Source organism: Sphaerodactylus townsendi, linkage group LG09 (assembly GCF_021028975.2).
Source record: "Sphaerodactylus townsendi isolate TG3544 linkage group LG09, MPM_Stown_v2.3, whole genome shotgun sequence".
NCBI classification, from domain to species: Eukaryota; Metazoa; Chordata; class Lepidosauria; order Squamata; family Sphaerodactylidae; genus Sphaerodactylus; species Sphaerodactylus townsendi.
In genome coordinates this window covers 41,928,075-41,945,062 of record NC_059433.1, presented here as the reverse complement: position 1 = coordinate 41,945,062, position 16,988 = coordinate 41,928,075, and the positions used below count along the sequence as shown (strand labels likewise).

General features: G+C 40.9%; 1 protein-coding gene across 15 annotated transcripts in view; it reads left to right on the top strand.

The window, feature by feature from the left end:
* Positions 1-16,988, top strand: part of PTPRM (protein tyrosine phosphatase receptor type M) — a 539,592-nt gene that overhangs the window by 500,126 nt on the left and 22,478 nt on the right. For all 15 annotated transcript variants that reach the window (XM_048507340.1, XM_048507337.1, XM_048507335.1 and 12 more), the window contains 2 exons: positions 15,047-15,163; positions 15,508-15,662. In XM_048507340.1, coding sequence (XP_048363297.1) covers positions 15,047-15,163; positions 15,508-15,662 — 272 coding nt within the window. The remainder of the gene's footprint in view (positions 1-15,046; positions 15,164-15,507; positions 15,663-16,988) is intronic.

Genomic DNA, 16,988 nt, shown 5'->3' with positions numbered 1-16,988 from the left:
AAGGAGGGCATGTAATAGTCTAGTGTCATGGCTAGAGTGCCAGACTAGGGGCCTTTCCCAACTTACCTTAAGCCCCGCGCTACTTGAGGAGAGTAGTGCGGGGACCCCCGGCACTCCCCATGAGAGGGGCGGCGACAGCGCAGCCGCCCCGACGCTGACGCTGTCATGCCCCCTCAGCGCGCGGCATCCCTGGGGACGCCCGTGGGGCGCCCGGGTGTGTGCCAGGGATGCCGCGTGCTGAGAGCAGCGCGCGGCATAGGGGGGATCAAGCTGAGCGGGGAAACGCCCTAGGACGTTGGAGATCCAAATTCAGATCCCCACTTAGTCATGAAGCTCGCTTGACAACCTTGGCACAGTCATTCTCTCTAAGCCTAACATACAGGATTGTTGTGAGGACAAAGTGAAGTAAAGAAAACCACATGCAGTGTCTTGAGCTCCTTGGAGAAAAGAAAAGATACAATCATGCAGATAAGTATGAGATGCTATGCTATATCCTGCCAGCCCCATAGTACATTCTTCCACAGTTTAGGGAAATGAAAGGCAATGAGGAGGGAGCAAACTGCATAATAATGTGAAAAATATTCTGAAAGCATTTTTAGATGTACTAAACACCACCTTATTTAAGGGAGCTTACTCTCAAGTAAGTGTACTTAGGACACCACCCTTTAAAAGTCATTTGCTCTATTTTAGGATAATTGGGACCCAAACATTTGACAATTGGAACTGCATTGGGATTGCAGTCTTCAAGAATTCATATTTACTGTTTTCAGTGGTAAAGCTGTTGACTGTAAACATTTAATTAATGTACAACCTGTGCTTTCTGTCATCCCTTGCCTAGGCACATAAGGCTGTATCTTATTTCAGTTGGTAATCATTTTACCTGGGCTTCTATCCTTGAGTTTTCTTCCATTTTTCTCTCTTATTTTTTTTAATGTTTTGACAGTAGGTCAGATTCCTGCAGAACAAACGTTATAACTTTTGTCAACTTTGAAGGTTTTATATGTTTTTGTTGCTGCCGTTTCTGCTCGACGCCGCTTCTTTTATTTGACTTACAGATTTGTTTGGAGACCACCGACTCCTTTTAAATCCAAAAGCAAGCATCGGCAAAGGAAGGAAAAATAGCGCTATTTCTTTTTTGCCAGGAGAGAATACCTATTTAACATGTTTTCCACATAACTTGTGTGTGTCCTTCATACATTAATCATTAAGGGGGCGTATGTGTATTTGTTTACCCGGACTGGATAGTCATTAAATTTGTGCTCGGATATAGCTTTTGCCCTGGAGCTCTATGCATCAGGATGGTTTTAATTGCAGGCAGAGGAGCCACTGGGAGGCTTTCCCTCATGCAGGCACCTGCTACAGATGATTTCGTCCCCGCATTTGCCTCTAGCAGGGCCTGGATCCATCTGCCAATACCTGTCATTATCTGAGTCAGGCTTGTCAAAACCATGCATCCCTTTAAGCTCTCCAGAGTTCCAGCAAGGGACCTTTGTCAGTTTTGTTGGCACTTACAGGCCGGCATGCACCTGGTATTTAAATGGCAACAAAATGTGTTTTGATTGTTTTCCTTCTTTAATGAATCTACCTGAGGGACATTTAGCTCTTTATCTAGCAGCATGTAAGCGAGTCTCTCAGATATACACTCTTGGTATGAAGAGACAAAAAAACAAACACCCCCCCCCTACTCTTGTGCTTGTGCTATTATACTGATCCATCTGCCATAGGTATATAACAAAAAACTGCAGAACTCCCCTAGGAGTTTATTGCTGTGGTAATTTACTCTAATGATTTCTAAACATATTTAGCCAGCTTTATGAAGACCTCATTAGAATGTGACTGAATGCTAAAAATGTAAACGATGCCTCACTGTAATTTAGGATAGCCATTATTAAGTTGCCATGAAAAATGCTTTGAAATGTGATGTGATGAAGAAATAAGCAACCACTGAGATTTTGTGTGTGCCCCCCCCCACACACACACACAGACACACACACACACAGAGATTGTTCTGGAAGTATTCCCGTGACTAGAGACTGTTGGATCTGAATAGGGCATTTTCATGGATATTCAGGAAAGCTCCTTGAGCAGGTATCATGACAGGCAACCTGATAGATATGAGGGCAGGGATTCAGTCTGTGTGCCATCTCTCAGCCAATGGAGGGAAACGCAAATGGAAACCATCTACTACAGCTACAAAGGCAGCCTATGTGTAGGCTAGAACAGGTCCTGACCTATCTAAAGCCTTTTGGGTGCAGCATTCTCTTGGGTCTGAACAGCTAGAATACTGTCTTGGTGCTCTTTGTTCACCTCCCCCAACATTTTCCATGAGCCTATACACAAAATACTGAAAGCTAGAAACATAATTTAATAAATTGGCAGTTGTGATGAGGGCATGAATCCTTATTTGCCATTTCAGCCCATCAGGCAGTTATTGCAGATGGGTGAAGAATAAGGGGAGCCAACATGGGCCGGCCTCTCTCATGGTGTGGCGACCTGGCCCATGCTTGGCGGCTCCCCCTGTGCCGGGTTGCTGCTCACCGGCACCCAAGGCAGGACCAAGCTACGCAACCGGAAGCCCTCCCCCCACCAGGGGTCATGCCAATGGCCGAGGCTGGGCCAAGCCTACTGGTCAGGTGGTTGCTGCGGCCACAGGCTGGCTCCTGCACTCCCAGGCCTCCCTGCTGATAGGGAGGCCAGCTGTGGCCGTAGTGCCTGCCAGAGCCACCTGCTGCCAAGCATCCCTTGTCCCAGCCCTGCCATGCTGCTCTTTCAGCTGACAAAGCCTCCATCAGCTGAAGGAGAAACCTGGTGACCCTGCTGCCGCACACCCCTCAGCCCGGCCTGCCAGGTTGCTTTTTCAGATGGTGAAGCCTCCACCAACTGAAGGAGAAGCCTGGCGGCATTGCCCTCGCCCGGTCCTGCCAGGCTGCCCAGGACCAGTGCCACTGGAGCTGCCACTGGCTAAGGTAAGTGGGGCATGGGTTGGGCGCCTGAAGCAGGTGTTGCTCCCAGACATGATTTTCCCCTAGTACATCTCTGGGGGACCCTAGGGGAAGTGACCATGTTCTCCTATAATTTCTTATTCAATGGGGAACCAAGGAAATTTATAGCCAGGTGTGTATGTTAGATTTTAGTAGGACGGACTTTAATAAATTCAAAGGCATGGGGAGAGTCATTCTATTGGCAAGAATTCTGGAAGAGAAAGGAACAAGTGAAGGATGGGCTCTCCTGAAGCAGCAGCTCTTGTGAACTCAAGCCATCACTATTCCAACCAGACAGAAATATGGTAGGGGATCCAAAAAGCTAATGATGATGATCAGAGAATTCTGTGAAGATCTAAGGAAGAAAAGGGAAATGTTGAAGAAGGGCATACCTTTAAATTAGAGTATCTAGACACTCTGCTAGACACTGTGGGCCAGCTGTCAGAGAGGCCAAAGCTTGAAATGAACTGAGAATGGTCAGGGAGGCTCTCTGCAACAAGAAAAACTTCTTTGGATGTGTGAGGAGGAAAAGGAAGATAAAAGTGGCAATAGACCCACTGTTAGATGAAAATGGAGAAACTGACAGAGGACCCAGAGAAAACAGAAAGGCTTAAAACCTACATTGCCTCATTGTTTCCCCTGAAAAATAGAGCAGGCTTATCTAGAGATAGTAGTGGACAAGGCATGGCAAACACTGGACAGAGAAGTTGTTAAGAGGCATCTAACTACATTGGATATGTACAAATCTCCCAGGCCAGACGGTATGCATCCACGAGTGCTCAAAGCACTTTCTAGAGAACTTGCAGAGCTCCAATTATCCAATTCAATAAGAATAAGTACACAGTTCTACATCTGGGTAACAAAAATGAGAAGCACACATAATGGATGGAGATAAACTTCTCAGTCACACAGTATGAACAGATGTAAGGGTACAGGTAGACTGTAAGTTGAATATGAGCAGTCAGTGTGATGAAGCAGCAAGAAACATTAATGCGGTCTTGGAGTTATCCATAGGGACATATCGTTTGTGGGTTTGTTACATTATTTGTTTTCTAGGCCACCCTTTCCCATAAGGGCTCTGGGCAGTGTACAACATCAATCAACAACAATAAAAATAATAAATTATCAGCTGTATCTCAACACCATAATCTTGACTAAGGGGATAACAATTAAAATATAAATGATACCCCCTTAAAAGCTAATCTTCGCATTAATATAAAGGAAAAGGGGAAAAAAGAGGAAAAGAGAGGGGGGAGGGGAGGGGCGACCAAAAGATCAATACCACTGCTGTCCTTAATCATAAGCATGGTAGAACAGCTCCCTCTTACAGATCCTGCAAAATTGTACCAAGTCCTGCAGGGTCCAGGTGTCGCTTTACAGAGCATTCCATGAGGCTGAGGCCAGAGCCAAATCACAAAATGTCAGTCCTTCTGAACACCACATCGGTCAGGCTGCATCTGGAGTACTGTGTACAGTTCTGGATGCCTCACTTCAAAAAGGATATGGAAAGAATGGAGCTTGTGCAGAGGAGAGCAACAAGGATGAGGAAAGGCTGAGGCACTTGAGAATGTTCAGTCTGGAAAAGAAGGCTGGGGAGAGGGCATGATTGCTTTCTCTAAGTATTTGAAAGGCTGTCACTTAGAAGACAGCAAGGAGCTTCTGTTGGCAGCAAAGGGTAGGACTCACAATAATGGGTATGACTGGGTAGAAAGGTACCTCTGGGAATTAGGGTTTTTTTTTTACAGTGGGAGTAGTTTAGCAGTGGAATCAGCTGCCTAGGGAGGTGGTGAGTTCCCCCTCTGTGGCAGTCTTCAAATCAGCAACTGGACAAACACTTGCCAGTAATGATTTAGACAGATCCTGTGTTGAGCATGGAGTTGGACTAGATGGCCTGTATGTTCCCTTATGATTCTACAGGGAGATGCATAGAGGAGGAGAAGGAGTTTAGATTTATAACCCCCCTTTCTCTCCTGCAGGAGACTCAAAGGGGCTTACAATCTCCTTTCCCTTCCCCCCTCACAACAAACACCCTGTGAGGTAGGTGGGGCTGAGAGAGCTCGTAGAAGCTGTGACTAGCCCAAGGTCACCCAGCTGATGTGTGTGGGAGTGCACAGGCTAATCTGAATTCCCCGGATAAGCCTCCACAGCTCAGGTGGCAGAGCTGAGAATCAAACCCGGTTCCTGCAGATTGGATACACGAGCTCTTAACCTCCTATGCCACTTCTGCTCCTTGTGAGTGAGCTCCTTGTGAGCGCGCTGTTCCTTTAAACAAGCCTTCACCTGCCCATCCCTTATGTGTACAACTGTACACATTTGAGCTACAATGCCCACCAGTTCTCCTCCAGAAGCCACTGGCAAACCCCACCCCTCCCACTGACTCCTATTGGGTGGTTGGAATTGCATTTCTAGGATGTTATTACTTGTGAAACATTTTAATAAGCTGACTTCTTCTTTAAAAAAAATTTAAAAAGAAATGTTAAATGCTTTACATGCACCTTTTCAAAAAGACAAGAAAGTTTAAATCTGTTTCTTTTTAAAAGTTAGAATACATGTAAGGTAAGTCGGAAATGAAGATCACAGAGACAATTACGAAGATCAGTGTTAAATCTCTCAGTGATACGTATTATAAACCAAAAACAAAAAGGAGGAATCCAGCAAAACTATTGATATTTAAAGGCAAAAATGAATGGACTGTTTTTGTTTTTGTCTGCCATGACATTTTGATGCGTATATGTGAAAGAACTGTCTAAGCTGCAGATCAGTCTGTTTGGATGTTTGCTTGCTGAAGCTATCCCACTGCAACAGAGGGAATCCACTTCCACAATTGAAAAGTGAGAACTGCTGCAGGCTGCATATGAACTATCCACATTCAAAATGAATCTAGCTCAAGAATTAATTTGTCGCTCCTTTTTCCAGTACAAGCCTGCTGTGCAGAGCTCAGGGCCCAAGGATCGGAGGGAAACTGGTATCATTTCTGGGGTCTCGGGAGGGGAAAAACATTGCCATGCTATGAGCTACTTGTGACATTTCAGAACTAGGGGTGTGCACTCAGCTGAAAATAAACTGGAAATTGGTTTTTGGTCAGCTTGGGGATACTCACTCACAAGTCTGGGAGAAATGAAGATCTCCTGGAATTATGGGAGTGTTTCAGGTTTTAGGTAGCAGGAGCTAAGAGGGAGAGAGAGAAAGCTGGCCCACCAAACAGCTGCTTGGCAGCATTTCCTCTCCCTTTAAATTTCAAAGGGCTGTTAGTTTCTGTGGGAAGACCTGGCATCCAAAATCAGAACCCAGGCTACCCTAATAAAAAATAATGGCCCTTTAAAACTTCAAGGGACTGTAGAAACCTACTAACAGCTGATTGGGTAAACCTAGTGTGGAAGCTAGATTTACCACTCACAGTAGAGAGGCTAAGTCTACCCAGAGGACACGATGTTCTCATTATGTCCTAAGAGCAGACTTGGCCTCTTTTTTTTTCTGTCTAGTCATATCTGATTTATAATGAATTCTGATGGGGTTTTCAAGGCAAGAAACATTTAGAGGTGGTTTGCTGTTGGCTACCTCTGCCGCTACCTCCATGTTGTGATCCTGTGCCTACCTCTGCGTTCATGACCATGGTGTTCCTTGGAGGTCTTCCATCCACACACAAATCAGGGTCGAACCTGCTTAGCTTCTGAGATATAACAAGAACAGGCTATCCTGAGCTATCCAGGTGAAGCCTTTCTACCTATGAGGAAATAATAGACACATTATTTCATGTGATTTGTAGACCTGGCCTGTCTACCATCCATAGGAAATAATTGCTCCATTCTCTCCTATGAATGGTAGACCTTGCCTGCAAGGCCATGTCAACCCAATCGGCTGTTATTCAGCATCTCCAATCCTTCTACATTTTAAAGGGCCTTTGTTTTCTATGGGGGCAGAACAGGCCTCTGGTTTCTCCAATTTCCGAAACAGGGAAATTGCTAAAACTTTCCTGAAAAAAAATCCCAAAATGTTATGGAGAATCCCAAACATCTGGGATAATGAAAAAGTGCCCTCTCACATCCAGATCCAAAACTGATCCAATTTTTAATATATACATCCTTATTTAGGACTATAATGTAACAGAAACTCCTCCTGCATGACCAGTGGTGGAATTCTAATTTTTTAACATCCAGTTCATCCCCCCTCACTGCATGTTTTACCACTGAAACATTTAAGGAATGATTTAGCAAAATTCTATAGAAGAGAACATAAGAAATCATATTCTTCTTAAATGGGTTTGTCCAATTGGTATCCTTTTTTAAAAGAATGTAAACTGTAATTTTTAAGTAGAAATGAAGGCAAATGTAATTCATGATAGATCACTAAAAAGAATATGCTTTATAAATATCTAAAGTTTAAAATCATCTTTAATCTGGCACACCAGTAATGGACTAATATGTCTTACCAGTCAAATCAGATTTCTCCATTCTTAACATACTATCAAAAATAACAAGTTAGCTTTTTTCCATCAAACATAGCAGGAGAGAAATCCTTATATGTGAAATTGGCTGTTATTCTCCAGGAAGCTAGAAAGACTCTTTTGTAATCATTTAATAAAGATGTCCCCGAATCCACAGTATTTGCTTGACTAAGTAGAGCAGCCCAAAACATTTGCAGAACATTTGCACTTTGTAACATTAAGAAAAGGTCTCACTGGTTTTCCGTTTTTCTTACATTGAATTTTCTGCAATAAAGCAGATTCTCTAAAGTGTGCAGGATCAATAGAGTTTCACATCTTAAGCCTTACTAAACCAATTTAGCCGTATCACTTTGAAGGTATAACTAACTAGATTAAGAAGTACACAAAGTGCTTAAAATTTTTTCTGGTGCAGATACTGTGACAAACTAAAATTCATGTGTTTGTATGCACAAGATTGCTTGAAGCTCTTTAATTCACTACTGCTTGGTAGGTAGATAGTTTTAAAGTAGGGATGCTCTAATTTAACCTTAATTACTGACATAGGTATGAAAGAAAAAGGAACCATGTGCCAAACCCTCAGAAGTTACTCTGGAAGATCCACAGACATTTTTAAAGGGCAGTAACAGGCTTGAATCAGAGCCATGATAAAGGTAGAGATTCACCTCTTAGCAATAAGTCACACTTAATGAATGATGCTTTAGTTAGCATGCAGATCAAAGTTCCTGTGAGAGACATCTCATCATGCCCTAATAATAGTTCTCACTAACCATTGCAGTCTCTGGCATTTGTGACACTAAAACCCAGGCACCATCTAAGTTTCCTACAGTAATTACAAATGTTCTTTCTGTAAATTTAATATCACAGCTCAAGAAAAAACTATAATCTGTCTTAACACTAAACATAACGTAGTGTGATGTTTACCTGCTGGGTCTCATCCCACATCTATGAGCTTTGGTGGCACAACAGTGTCAATGGCAACATGATTTAATTTTTTTCTGGATAATGGGATAGCTATACATCAGTCATCAGTATAATCAGAATGAGAGAGAAGGCAAACATCTGTGCTTCTGCTTTGTGCAAGGGCCAGTTACTATGTGATAGTATGAGCAGCTAGTCAAAATGCACACATTTAATACAAAACTCAGTGTGCTAAATACACCGTGTGTGGTCCATTGTTCTGGGCCACTCTGCTGCTTTTCACTTTTGCTTTTCTTGTACTAGTGTATATTTTTGTTCCTATTGAGCGTAATGATGGCTTGGAAAAATGGAGATTTAAAATCTTATGCACAGTACTATGATTGCAGGCAACTTCTTCCAAAACCCAAATAGCATTCCCTTTTATCCTGGCTTGTCCAAAATGCCTAATACCAATCAGCTTGCAGTCCAATCTGAAAGAAACTGCAAATACTTGCTGGAAGTCAACATGGCTGTACTCAGTGGGAAAAGAAGGTGCAAACATCTGGTAATTGCTTTAAATTGGCTTGTATTTTGAACCTCGCACGCACACAGTAAGGCGCCAGCTGTAAAGAAATGATTTCTGATGCTACCATTTGTTCCAAATGTGTTTTTTATTGGACCATTTGAATATAGAACAAGAACTTCATCATTCCCAAGGTCAGTCAACAGAATTTTATTGGATGAGACTGGAGCAAGTCTCTCTCTCTCTCTCTCTTTCACACACACACACACACACACACACACACACACACACACACACACACACACACACACACACCCCTCAGCATATTACTCTGATAAAAGATATCACGGGTATCTATAGGAATAATACCAGAGAAGGCTCAAAGTAAAATGCAAAAGGAAGATGGAATGTGGAATAGATGCTAGAAGTGTGAAAGTACAATCAAAATGAAAGGAGAGATTGGATGGGGGTATTGTGTGACAGGACAGAATCAGCTAGAAGGCAAAGAATATTCGTATACATACGGTGAAGATGAAAAATTAGAGGGAATGACCTTTAATACCTTGTACTCTTAGTCTAGCAGGTTTGAAGCACAAGGAAAAGCAATATATTAATTTTAATTAAACAAATAAAAATTACACAATATATAAGCAAAATTTACATGCTCTTATTAACTGCTAGTGCACCTCCTAAAGAATAGGGAGTCCTTTTTTTGTGGGGGGGGATTTTTGATCCTTCAGTTGAGGTCTCATTGCTGTGTGTCATATTTCCAGAGATTATTGATATTGTGTTTTATTTGAAACTAGTGAGGGGTGATTTCTACCAGCAAAACTGTCCTTGGGCTCATTAAACTCCCATAGTACCATGGCTCAGGCCCCTATGCGGTACCACTGGCTGTTTTTAAGGTTTAAAATATGTCAATAAATCTAATCACTAATCTCACATATAACCTTAATGCCATATAGAAAAGAATGTTAATTAAGAGTCATTTATATGTCATACTTTTTAATCAAAATGTACATATATTACTACAACTTGCAGTTACAAATCCATTAATTAAAAACAGGTTTATCCGTATGAACCCTATTCCTACTTTAACATCCTCAGTAAATTTAAATTTCATTCTCAGTTAAAATTAGAATGTGTAAAAATGTCCAAGCAATGATTTCATACAAGCTATCAATATCACCTACTATAGATAACCAGTGAGTAATTCAAAATACTCTCTTGGAGACAGAAGTTTAACTTAGGTTCAAGTTCATATATTGGTATCACTTTCAGCAGTAAAGTATAAATTGCTGTCGTTATGAGTGCTAACTGCTTCAAGACAGTGTCTTCAACATACATGAAAATAACCCTTTTCAGTCATAACAAATTTGCCAATTCAACTACATTTAAATGTATTTTTTTTTGTTCACATTATTTATAGTCTGCCTTTCTCACAGGTACTCGAGGCAGATTACACATAGTGAATCAGTACAATCAGCAACATGGGATATTCAATAAACAATGTGTTAGGATTGTAGCAGTCTGGAACCACCCAAAAGTTCTGAAGCATAGTATGACATGGCACATTATGCTGTACAAAAATTATATAATAGAATCTTACTTATAGCAAGCTGTACACAGCAGTATAGCCCATGGTCCCCAACCATTTTCCACATAAGTTTATGAACCATTTTGTACAGTGCAGTCTTACAACCTGTGCAGAAAGGCCCTTTTGAATAATTCAGTTTTGCATAGGTAGATAATGTCACATGCGGTCACTGTTTGAATAGGACCATCCAGGTACTTTCCAGCTTCAATATACATCAGAAGCTCAGGTTACTTGTGGGTATGAGCTTGTGCATACCAGAAATGGAAAATATGTGCCTTGCTGTATTCACATAGCATGGTGACAGCACATAATAAAATCTAAGTTTCTTACATCTATATTTGGGGTCCCATATGCATGTCTTGGAGTCAAGGATGGTGCTGCCTTAACCAAGATGTTGTTATCAAGTTTTATATCTATATAAATCTTTATATAAACATCGTTGTGACCCATACATAAGTTGAGGAGTTACTTTGCCTTAGAAGACTTTGATCACGTAAGGAATTTGTGAGCCCCATTTTGTAAGAATGAAGCCTGGGTATGATGATGGAAATGAAAATTGTACTTAGGGAGAGCCCCAGGAAATGATTTGATCCCTCCAGAATTGCTTTAACATTGAATGGTGGGTGTCAGATTTGGTGCCATTATCACCCCAATATATAAAAAGAGGATAAATTAAATTCATCCAACTATAGTCCAATTAGTCTGCTCAGTGTCATGAGCAAACTTTATGCTAGACATGTACAATCAGATTTCTGAGAGTGGCTTGATTTTAGGATCAAGATGGCACAAGATAATCCAAACTTTAATCACTTCACCACACTGGTGCTCTATGATACATCATAGTTTTTATTATTATTATTTATTAGTTTTGTATACCACCCTCCCCCGAATGGCTCTGGGTGGTTTATATCATGTAAGTTGAGGACAATTTATTAGTTTATGATTTTAGTTTTATTTACTCATTTATCTGTGGCTTTGAATATAATGGAATATGTTTGGCATGGTCTCTGAGCCATATAACAAATATATCAGTAGAGAATCTTGCTGCTTTAAAAACTGTGTCAGAATGTAGGTTTTAAGACGGTTTTCCGAAGTTTTGCACAGTTATAGTTCTTAACCCCATTTGAAATTGATAAATTTTGCCATACTTGGTAAACGTTGAAGAACTTACCATAGATTTGCCATTTATTACTTCTACCATCCAAGTACTAACCATGACTGACCCTGCTTATCTTTTGAGATCTGACAAAGCCTGAACTATCCAGGTCAGGCTGTGTATGTTGACAGACAGATAGATAGCTTAGAATAGCTGTAAATAAATATATTACACAGCATTAACAAGAGCACATTCTATACATATTAATGTGAAATTCATCCCAGCATTTCAAACCGTGATTTTCCTTACATACAGTACCTGTTCATGTCAATGGCCCCTTTCGCACATGCAGAATAATGCACATTCAATCCACTTTCACAATTGTTTGCAAATGAATTTTGCTATTCTGCACATTAAAATCCAGCTGCAAAGTGCATTGAAAGTGGATTGAAAGTGGATTATTCTGCATGTGCGGAAGAGGCCAATATTAATTTATAGTAAATTGTTTGCATCATTTTGAGAGGATTAAGTGTAATCAATGTTTACTGACATTTACTTGTCTGCCAAGTAGATCTGCTAAGCTTGTGCATAAAATTTAAATAATAAAAGATGCCTAGTAACAGATAAAAAATGCAATAAAATAAGTTCAGAGCACAGCATAGTTACACAACTGTTTACAGAAATAATGTTTTTCGTCTTTGCGCATGCACACCAAAGCCAAATATTTGAGGCCAATGATTGCAGTCGTGCAGTGTTGGTTTGAATATGGCACGCCTAGATCCAGCTCCCAGTTCAGCCATAATTTTCACTGGAGGACTTTGAGCAAATTGCTTTTTCAGTCTAATCTGTGTTGCATTGGTTTGTTGGAAAGAAAAATGTCCAGTAGTTCTATATATAGATAAGTCATTTCCTAACCATCCATCACAGTCTAATGGAAAAACAGACCCTAGGACAGAACCATCAAGGTTGGGGTGTGAAAACAGGAATAACTGAAAATTAGACTTAACCCCTACCTTGACTGGTATCCTTGACTTTATTTTCTGCTTTGGGTTCTGATTTATTCCTGCGTGGGAAAGTGAATCACTGTACTGGGGGAGGGAGGGGTCACTGCTGCAGTAAGGACAGAAGCTGTCCTTAATCCTTCAGGGTTCTGATCCTGACCCACAGCAAGTTGTAATGTATTTCCATGCGCTGAATTCACACTGATCTTCTGTACTTCTCTGTGCTTTTTGAAATATACACACCCTTATTCCCCATTCACTGTTGCCCAGAAAAATGGTGTATACTTTGATAGTTAATAATACCAACATGTTTTGGCTTTCAGAAGGACATTGGCCAGATGTCACAAAAGTTGCTAATAAGTTACAATCAAGCAGATGGCAAGCTGAGGTTCCCTTGAAGAAAGGAAGATTTCTAGTTCTTGCCTTTCTCCTATCTTTCTCTGGCCAGACTCTGTATTTCCTTAGGATACATACTGATAAAATCCCACAGTATGAAGCCAAAGAGAAAAAAAAGATGTCTGTACACACCCTAAATCTACTGAGAATACTTGCAGAAGGACTTTTAAAAACAGTACAATTGTAGTAATCCTGAGTGTCTAGACTGAGGCAGTTGTATGTTTCTTTTCTGAGCCAAATAACTCAGTCAAATCTTTTTTTAAAAAAAATTGTTTAGCCTGCTAAATGGAGTGCTGTGGAACATGGCAAATGCCCATCTGTAAAAGAATTGTGCTAAAGTTAGAAACTTGATTTAGGTTACATTCTGCAGCTGTTTCCTTTTTTAAATGTGCCCTGGACAAGTTTATGTGGATCAGATTCAACCCACGAAAGAGACAGAACTGGCAAGACAAGGAAATTAAGGTCACAAACAAGTCTCTGGATGGTTTGCACTGACCACTTTGGGGATAACGGGAAGTTCTGTTTCTCTTGAACAATGCACAGGAAACACATTTTCTATGGGGGGAAATTGCTGTTACAAATAGCTACCAAACAATGGATTCAAGCAGTGTGAACCTTTAAGTCAGGGATTTGAACAATGCTATTGGTCTGGATTATCAAGCAGTATAGACAGATGGATAAACAACGAGCTTCCAATCTGTTTCTTATGGTTTCTGTTTCCCTGACTGCAGGGCTTTGAGAAATTCTTTCAAAGGGAGTTTTTGGAATTGTTATAGCTTAGACAGTGAAGTTCCAGACAGAGAAAAAATGAACTGCAGGCTGTACTTATTAGTGCTTTCAGTATTTTGCATCTGGTGTTCAGATGTATTTGTCTTCCCAGTCAGAAATGATCCTAAATGTTAAGGCAGTGCAGGCACAAAATGTTGTATTTCATCTCAGGTATCTTTGGGAAGAGAAATGAACACAGATATGTACACAACACAATCAAGTGCAGACCTGTCCAGTATGACTCAGAAGAGTCCTGTATTTCTTCTGGCCCGTAGAAGTTCACAAGCATGTGGAGAAGCAGATCAAAGAACTTTTAGGAAATCCAAGCACCTCTCCCTTCTATCTCTGTGCCATGCGTGTTACTCATACTCTGAAACATTATCAGCTTGCTTGTGAGAAGCTAGATGGAAATATGGTGGCTGCACATGGGCCTCTCAATATAGTGGATGCAAATGGGCCTGCAATGTCCATGCCCAGGGTGAGAGGCAACACCTGAAAACCCCTCTCCAGGCACAGGTACCCCACTTACTCCCAACGGATGTAAAATGCATATGAAGATTTCAGCTTGAAGGTGTACAGTCCTACTGGAAAAATGAAGAGGTAGCTGCTCCTTATTCCTCTTCTGCATGTTTCCTGGCTTGGTGTACATTGCTTGGGCCAAGTTTCTTTGCCTTCCCAGGAGCCTAATGAGTTATCCAGCCACAGTGGGCATCAATTTCAGGTCCAAAAATAGATCCTTTCCATTTGAATCTCACTATTGTGCATTCAGAATTTTTTCACACTGAATATATTATGTGTTACCAACATTATGTGAGTCTTTTTTTGGTGGTTTTGCTGAGTAATTAATTCTATTTCAGAAATGTGTGTTTTCTTTCTTCCATTAGAAAGAAATCATGTTACAGTATGCTTTTCCATAAAAGATATTTTGGAGTCAAATAACCAACTGCAGGCAGATATTAAATTTATTCTTCTCTTTGTTGTCATTCCCCCGGACACGGACACACACACACACACACACTCACACCTCTGAATTCTCCTTGAACAGGAGGGGGGGAAAGGAAACAAATGGCAGTTTTAAGTGAGCAATGCATGTCGTATCTACGAACTTGGTTCATACAATTTCCATATTTTGAACCAAATGGCATTCCCATCCTTAACTCAGAGAACTGCTCTTTGAGAAAGACAGCCCTTGTTCTTAAAAACTAATGGGCCATGGCTTAGTAGAGGCAGCATGACTGTTTTATCTGTGGTCGGATTGTATATCATGCATCACTGCAAAGTTTTAAGGAATGGTTCAGATTGAAAGATATGAACCTTAATTTTTTTCCTTGTATTTCTAAAAGGTCAAATGCTGTAAATACTGGCCGGATGACACAGAGATATATAAAGACATTAAAGTTACTCTAATAGAAACAGAGCTGCTAGCAGAGTACGTGATTAGAACGTTCGCAGTAGAAAAGGTGAGTGTTCAGAGATATATTTTCTCAATATGTTCCTCCAACGTATTTAGTCATGTCACTGTTAAAGTTGTCACGTCTTTCGAGAAATGCAAGTTAACCCACTTTGCAGATTCTTCTGTGGCTAGTCCTCTACTGCCTCCTCATGGTGAGGACAACTTTTGCCTTCCGTATTTTCATTGACTGATAAAATCGAAAAGGGAATATTCTGAAGGAGGGAATATTGCAACTGTGATAGCATTTTTAAAAAGCTTGTGTTTGCCTCTGTCTTCTTTTAAATGAATAACTGAAGCTTTTTTTCCCACCTCCCATCCCTCTTCTTGTTTTATTTTCTGATGGATGACCAGAGAGGTGCCCATGAGATCCGAGAAATCAGACAGTTTCACTTCACAGGCTGGCCAGATCATGGTGTGCCTTACCATGCAACAGGACTTCTAGGATTTGTACGGCAGGTCAAGTCTAAAAGCCCACCTAATGCAGGCCCACTGGTTGTACACTGCAGGTAACTAGAAGAAAAGAAATTTCTTCAGCCTGTCTAGCTGAGAAAGTTTAATTTTGTCTCATTCAACTAGACCCAACAAAGCATGGGTAACGTAACTCTTATGTCATTTTCTCAAGCACAGCTGATGATAAACTACAGTTAGTGGAAAATAGCAGTAAACTTTAACATTCTTATTAAGAAGGTTTTTTTCTGATGTACCAGGATATCATTAATCTGGACAAATACATTTAGGGGCAATTCAAATGTTAGTGAACCCTTGTATGCGCCACTTCTATGGAACAACTTACATGTTACATATGCCACATTATCACCATGGAGACTTGCAGCAGGACAACACTGCAAGTTCCCATGGGGGATCTGATTCTGTTTGGTACTGTGGTGTGGGGGAAGGAGGGGCTGCTGCTCCCCCCCCCATTACATTTACCAACATGAACATTTGACCTGTTGGGGGACTGCAGGGCAATTAACACCCCTTAGCACTGTTTCAGTCAGGAAAATGGTGCTTTGAGGAGAGCAGGATCCCCACCTTCCCTTATACCATGGCCCTAGCCAGAATTGGGCCCCTAGTGGTGCCTTTGGAATTCCTATTCAGAACATACAGTTGGCATATGGCTTCAATTTCCAGTGGCAACCATATGGAAAGTTTAACACCTTTTTTTTGCTCTTTATGATGGCATTCCACTGGGCAGCCATAGTATTTGTGTGTGAATCATGGTAACTGGCATGTTGCTGTTACAGCCATTCACATGGATTGTGACCATTCAGAAACCACTGTGTGGAAGAATGTGTAGAATAACATTTGAACTCGTCCTTTCGGCCCATTACAACATAATCTATCGAAATTAACTTTTTCCCCAAGGGAGTTTTAATATTTTGCCATCATAATTACTAAGCAGTCGTAAGATCTAGAGACATTTGATTCAAATGAAACCAGAAGTGGCTGTTGTGGGTTTTCCAAGGCTGTGTGACCATGGTCTGGTTGTTTTCGTTCCTAATCTTTCATCCTTAACATGCCATCAGAGGCATGTCACATTAAGGTGTGCCACAAAGAGAAATACATTTCACCGTGGCATGCCTTTGAAGATGCTGGCCATAGATGCGGGCAAAATGTTAGGAGCAAAAACTGCCAGACTCTTTGATGAAAGTAGAAGTTCTTTGAAATGTAATAAGTGTACACTGGATTTATCTTGTCCAGTCCTACAGTAGAATTTCTTACATATTAAAGTGCAGTTCTAAACCATAGCACAAAATTGTGAAGTAAGTAGAATTGTTGTGATCTTTATTAAGTGTGCCATTTCAGAAAGACTATAGTTTTTTTCCCAAATT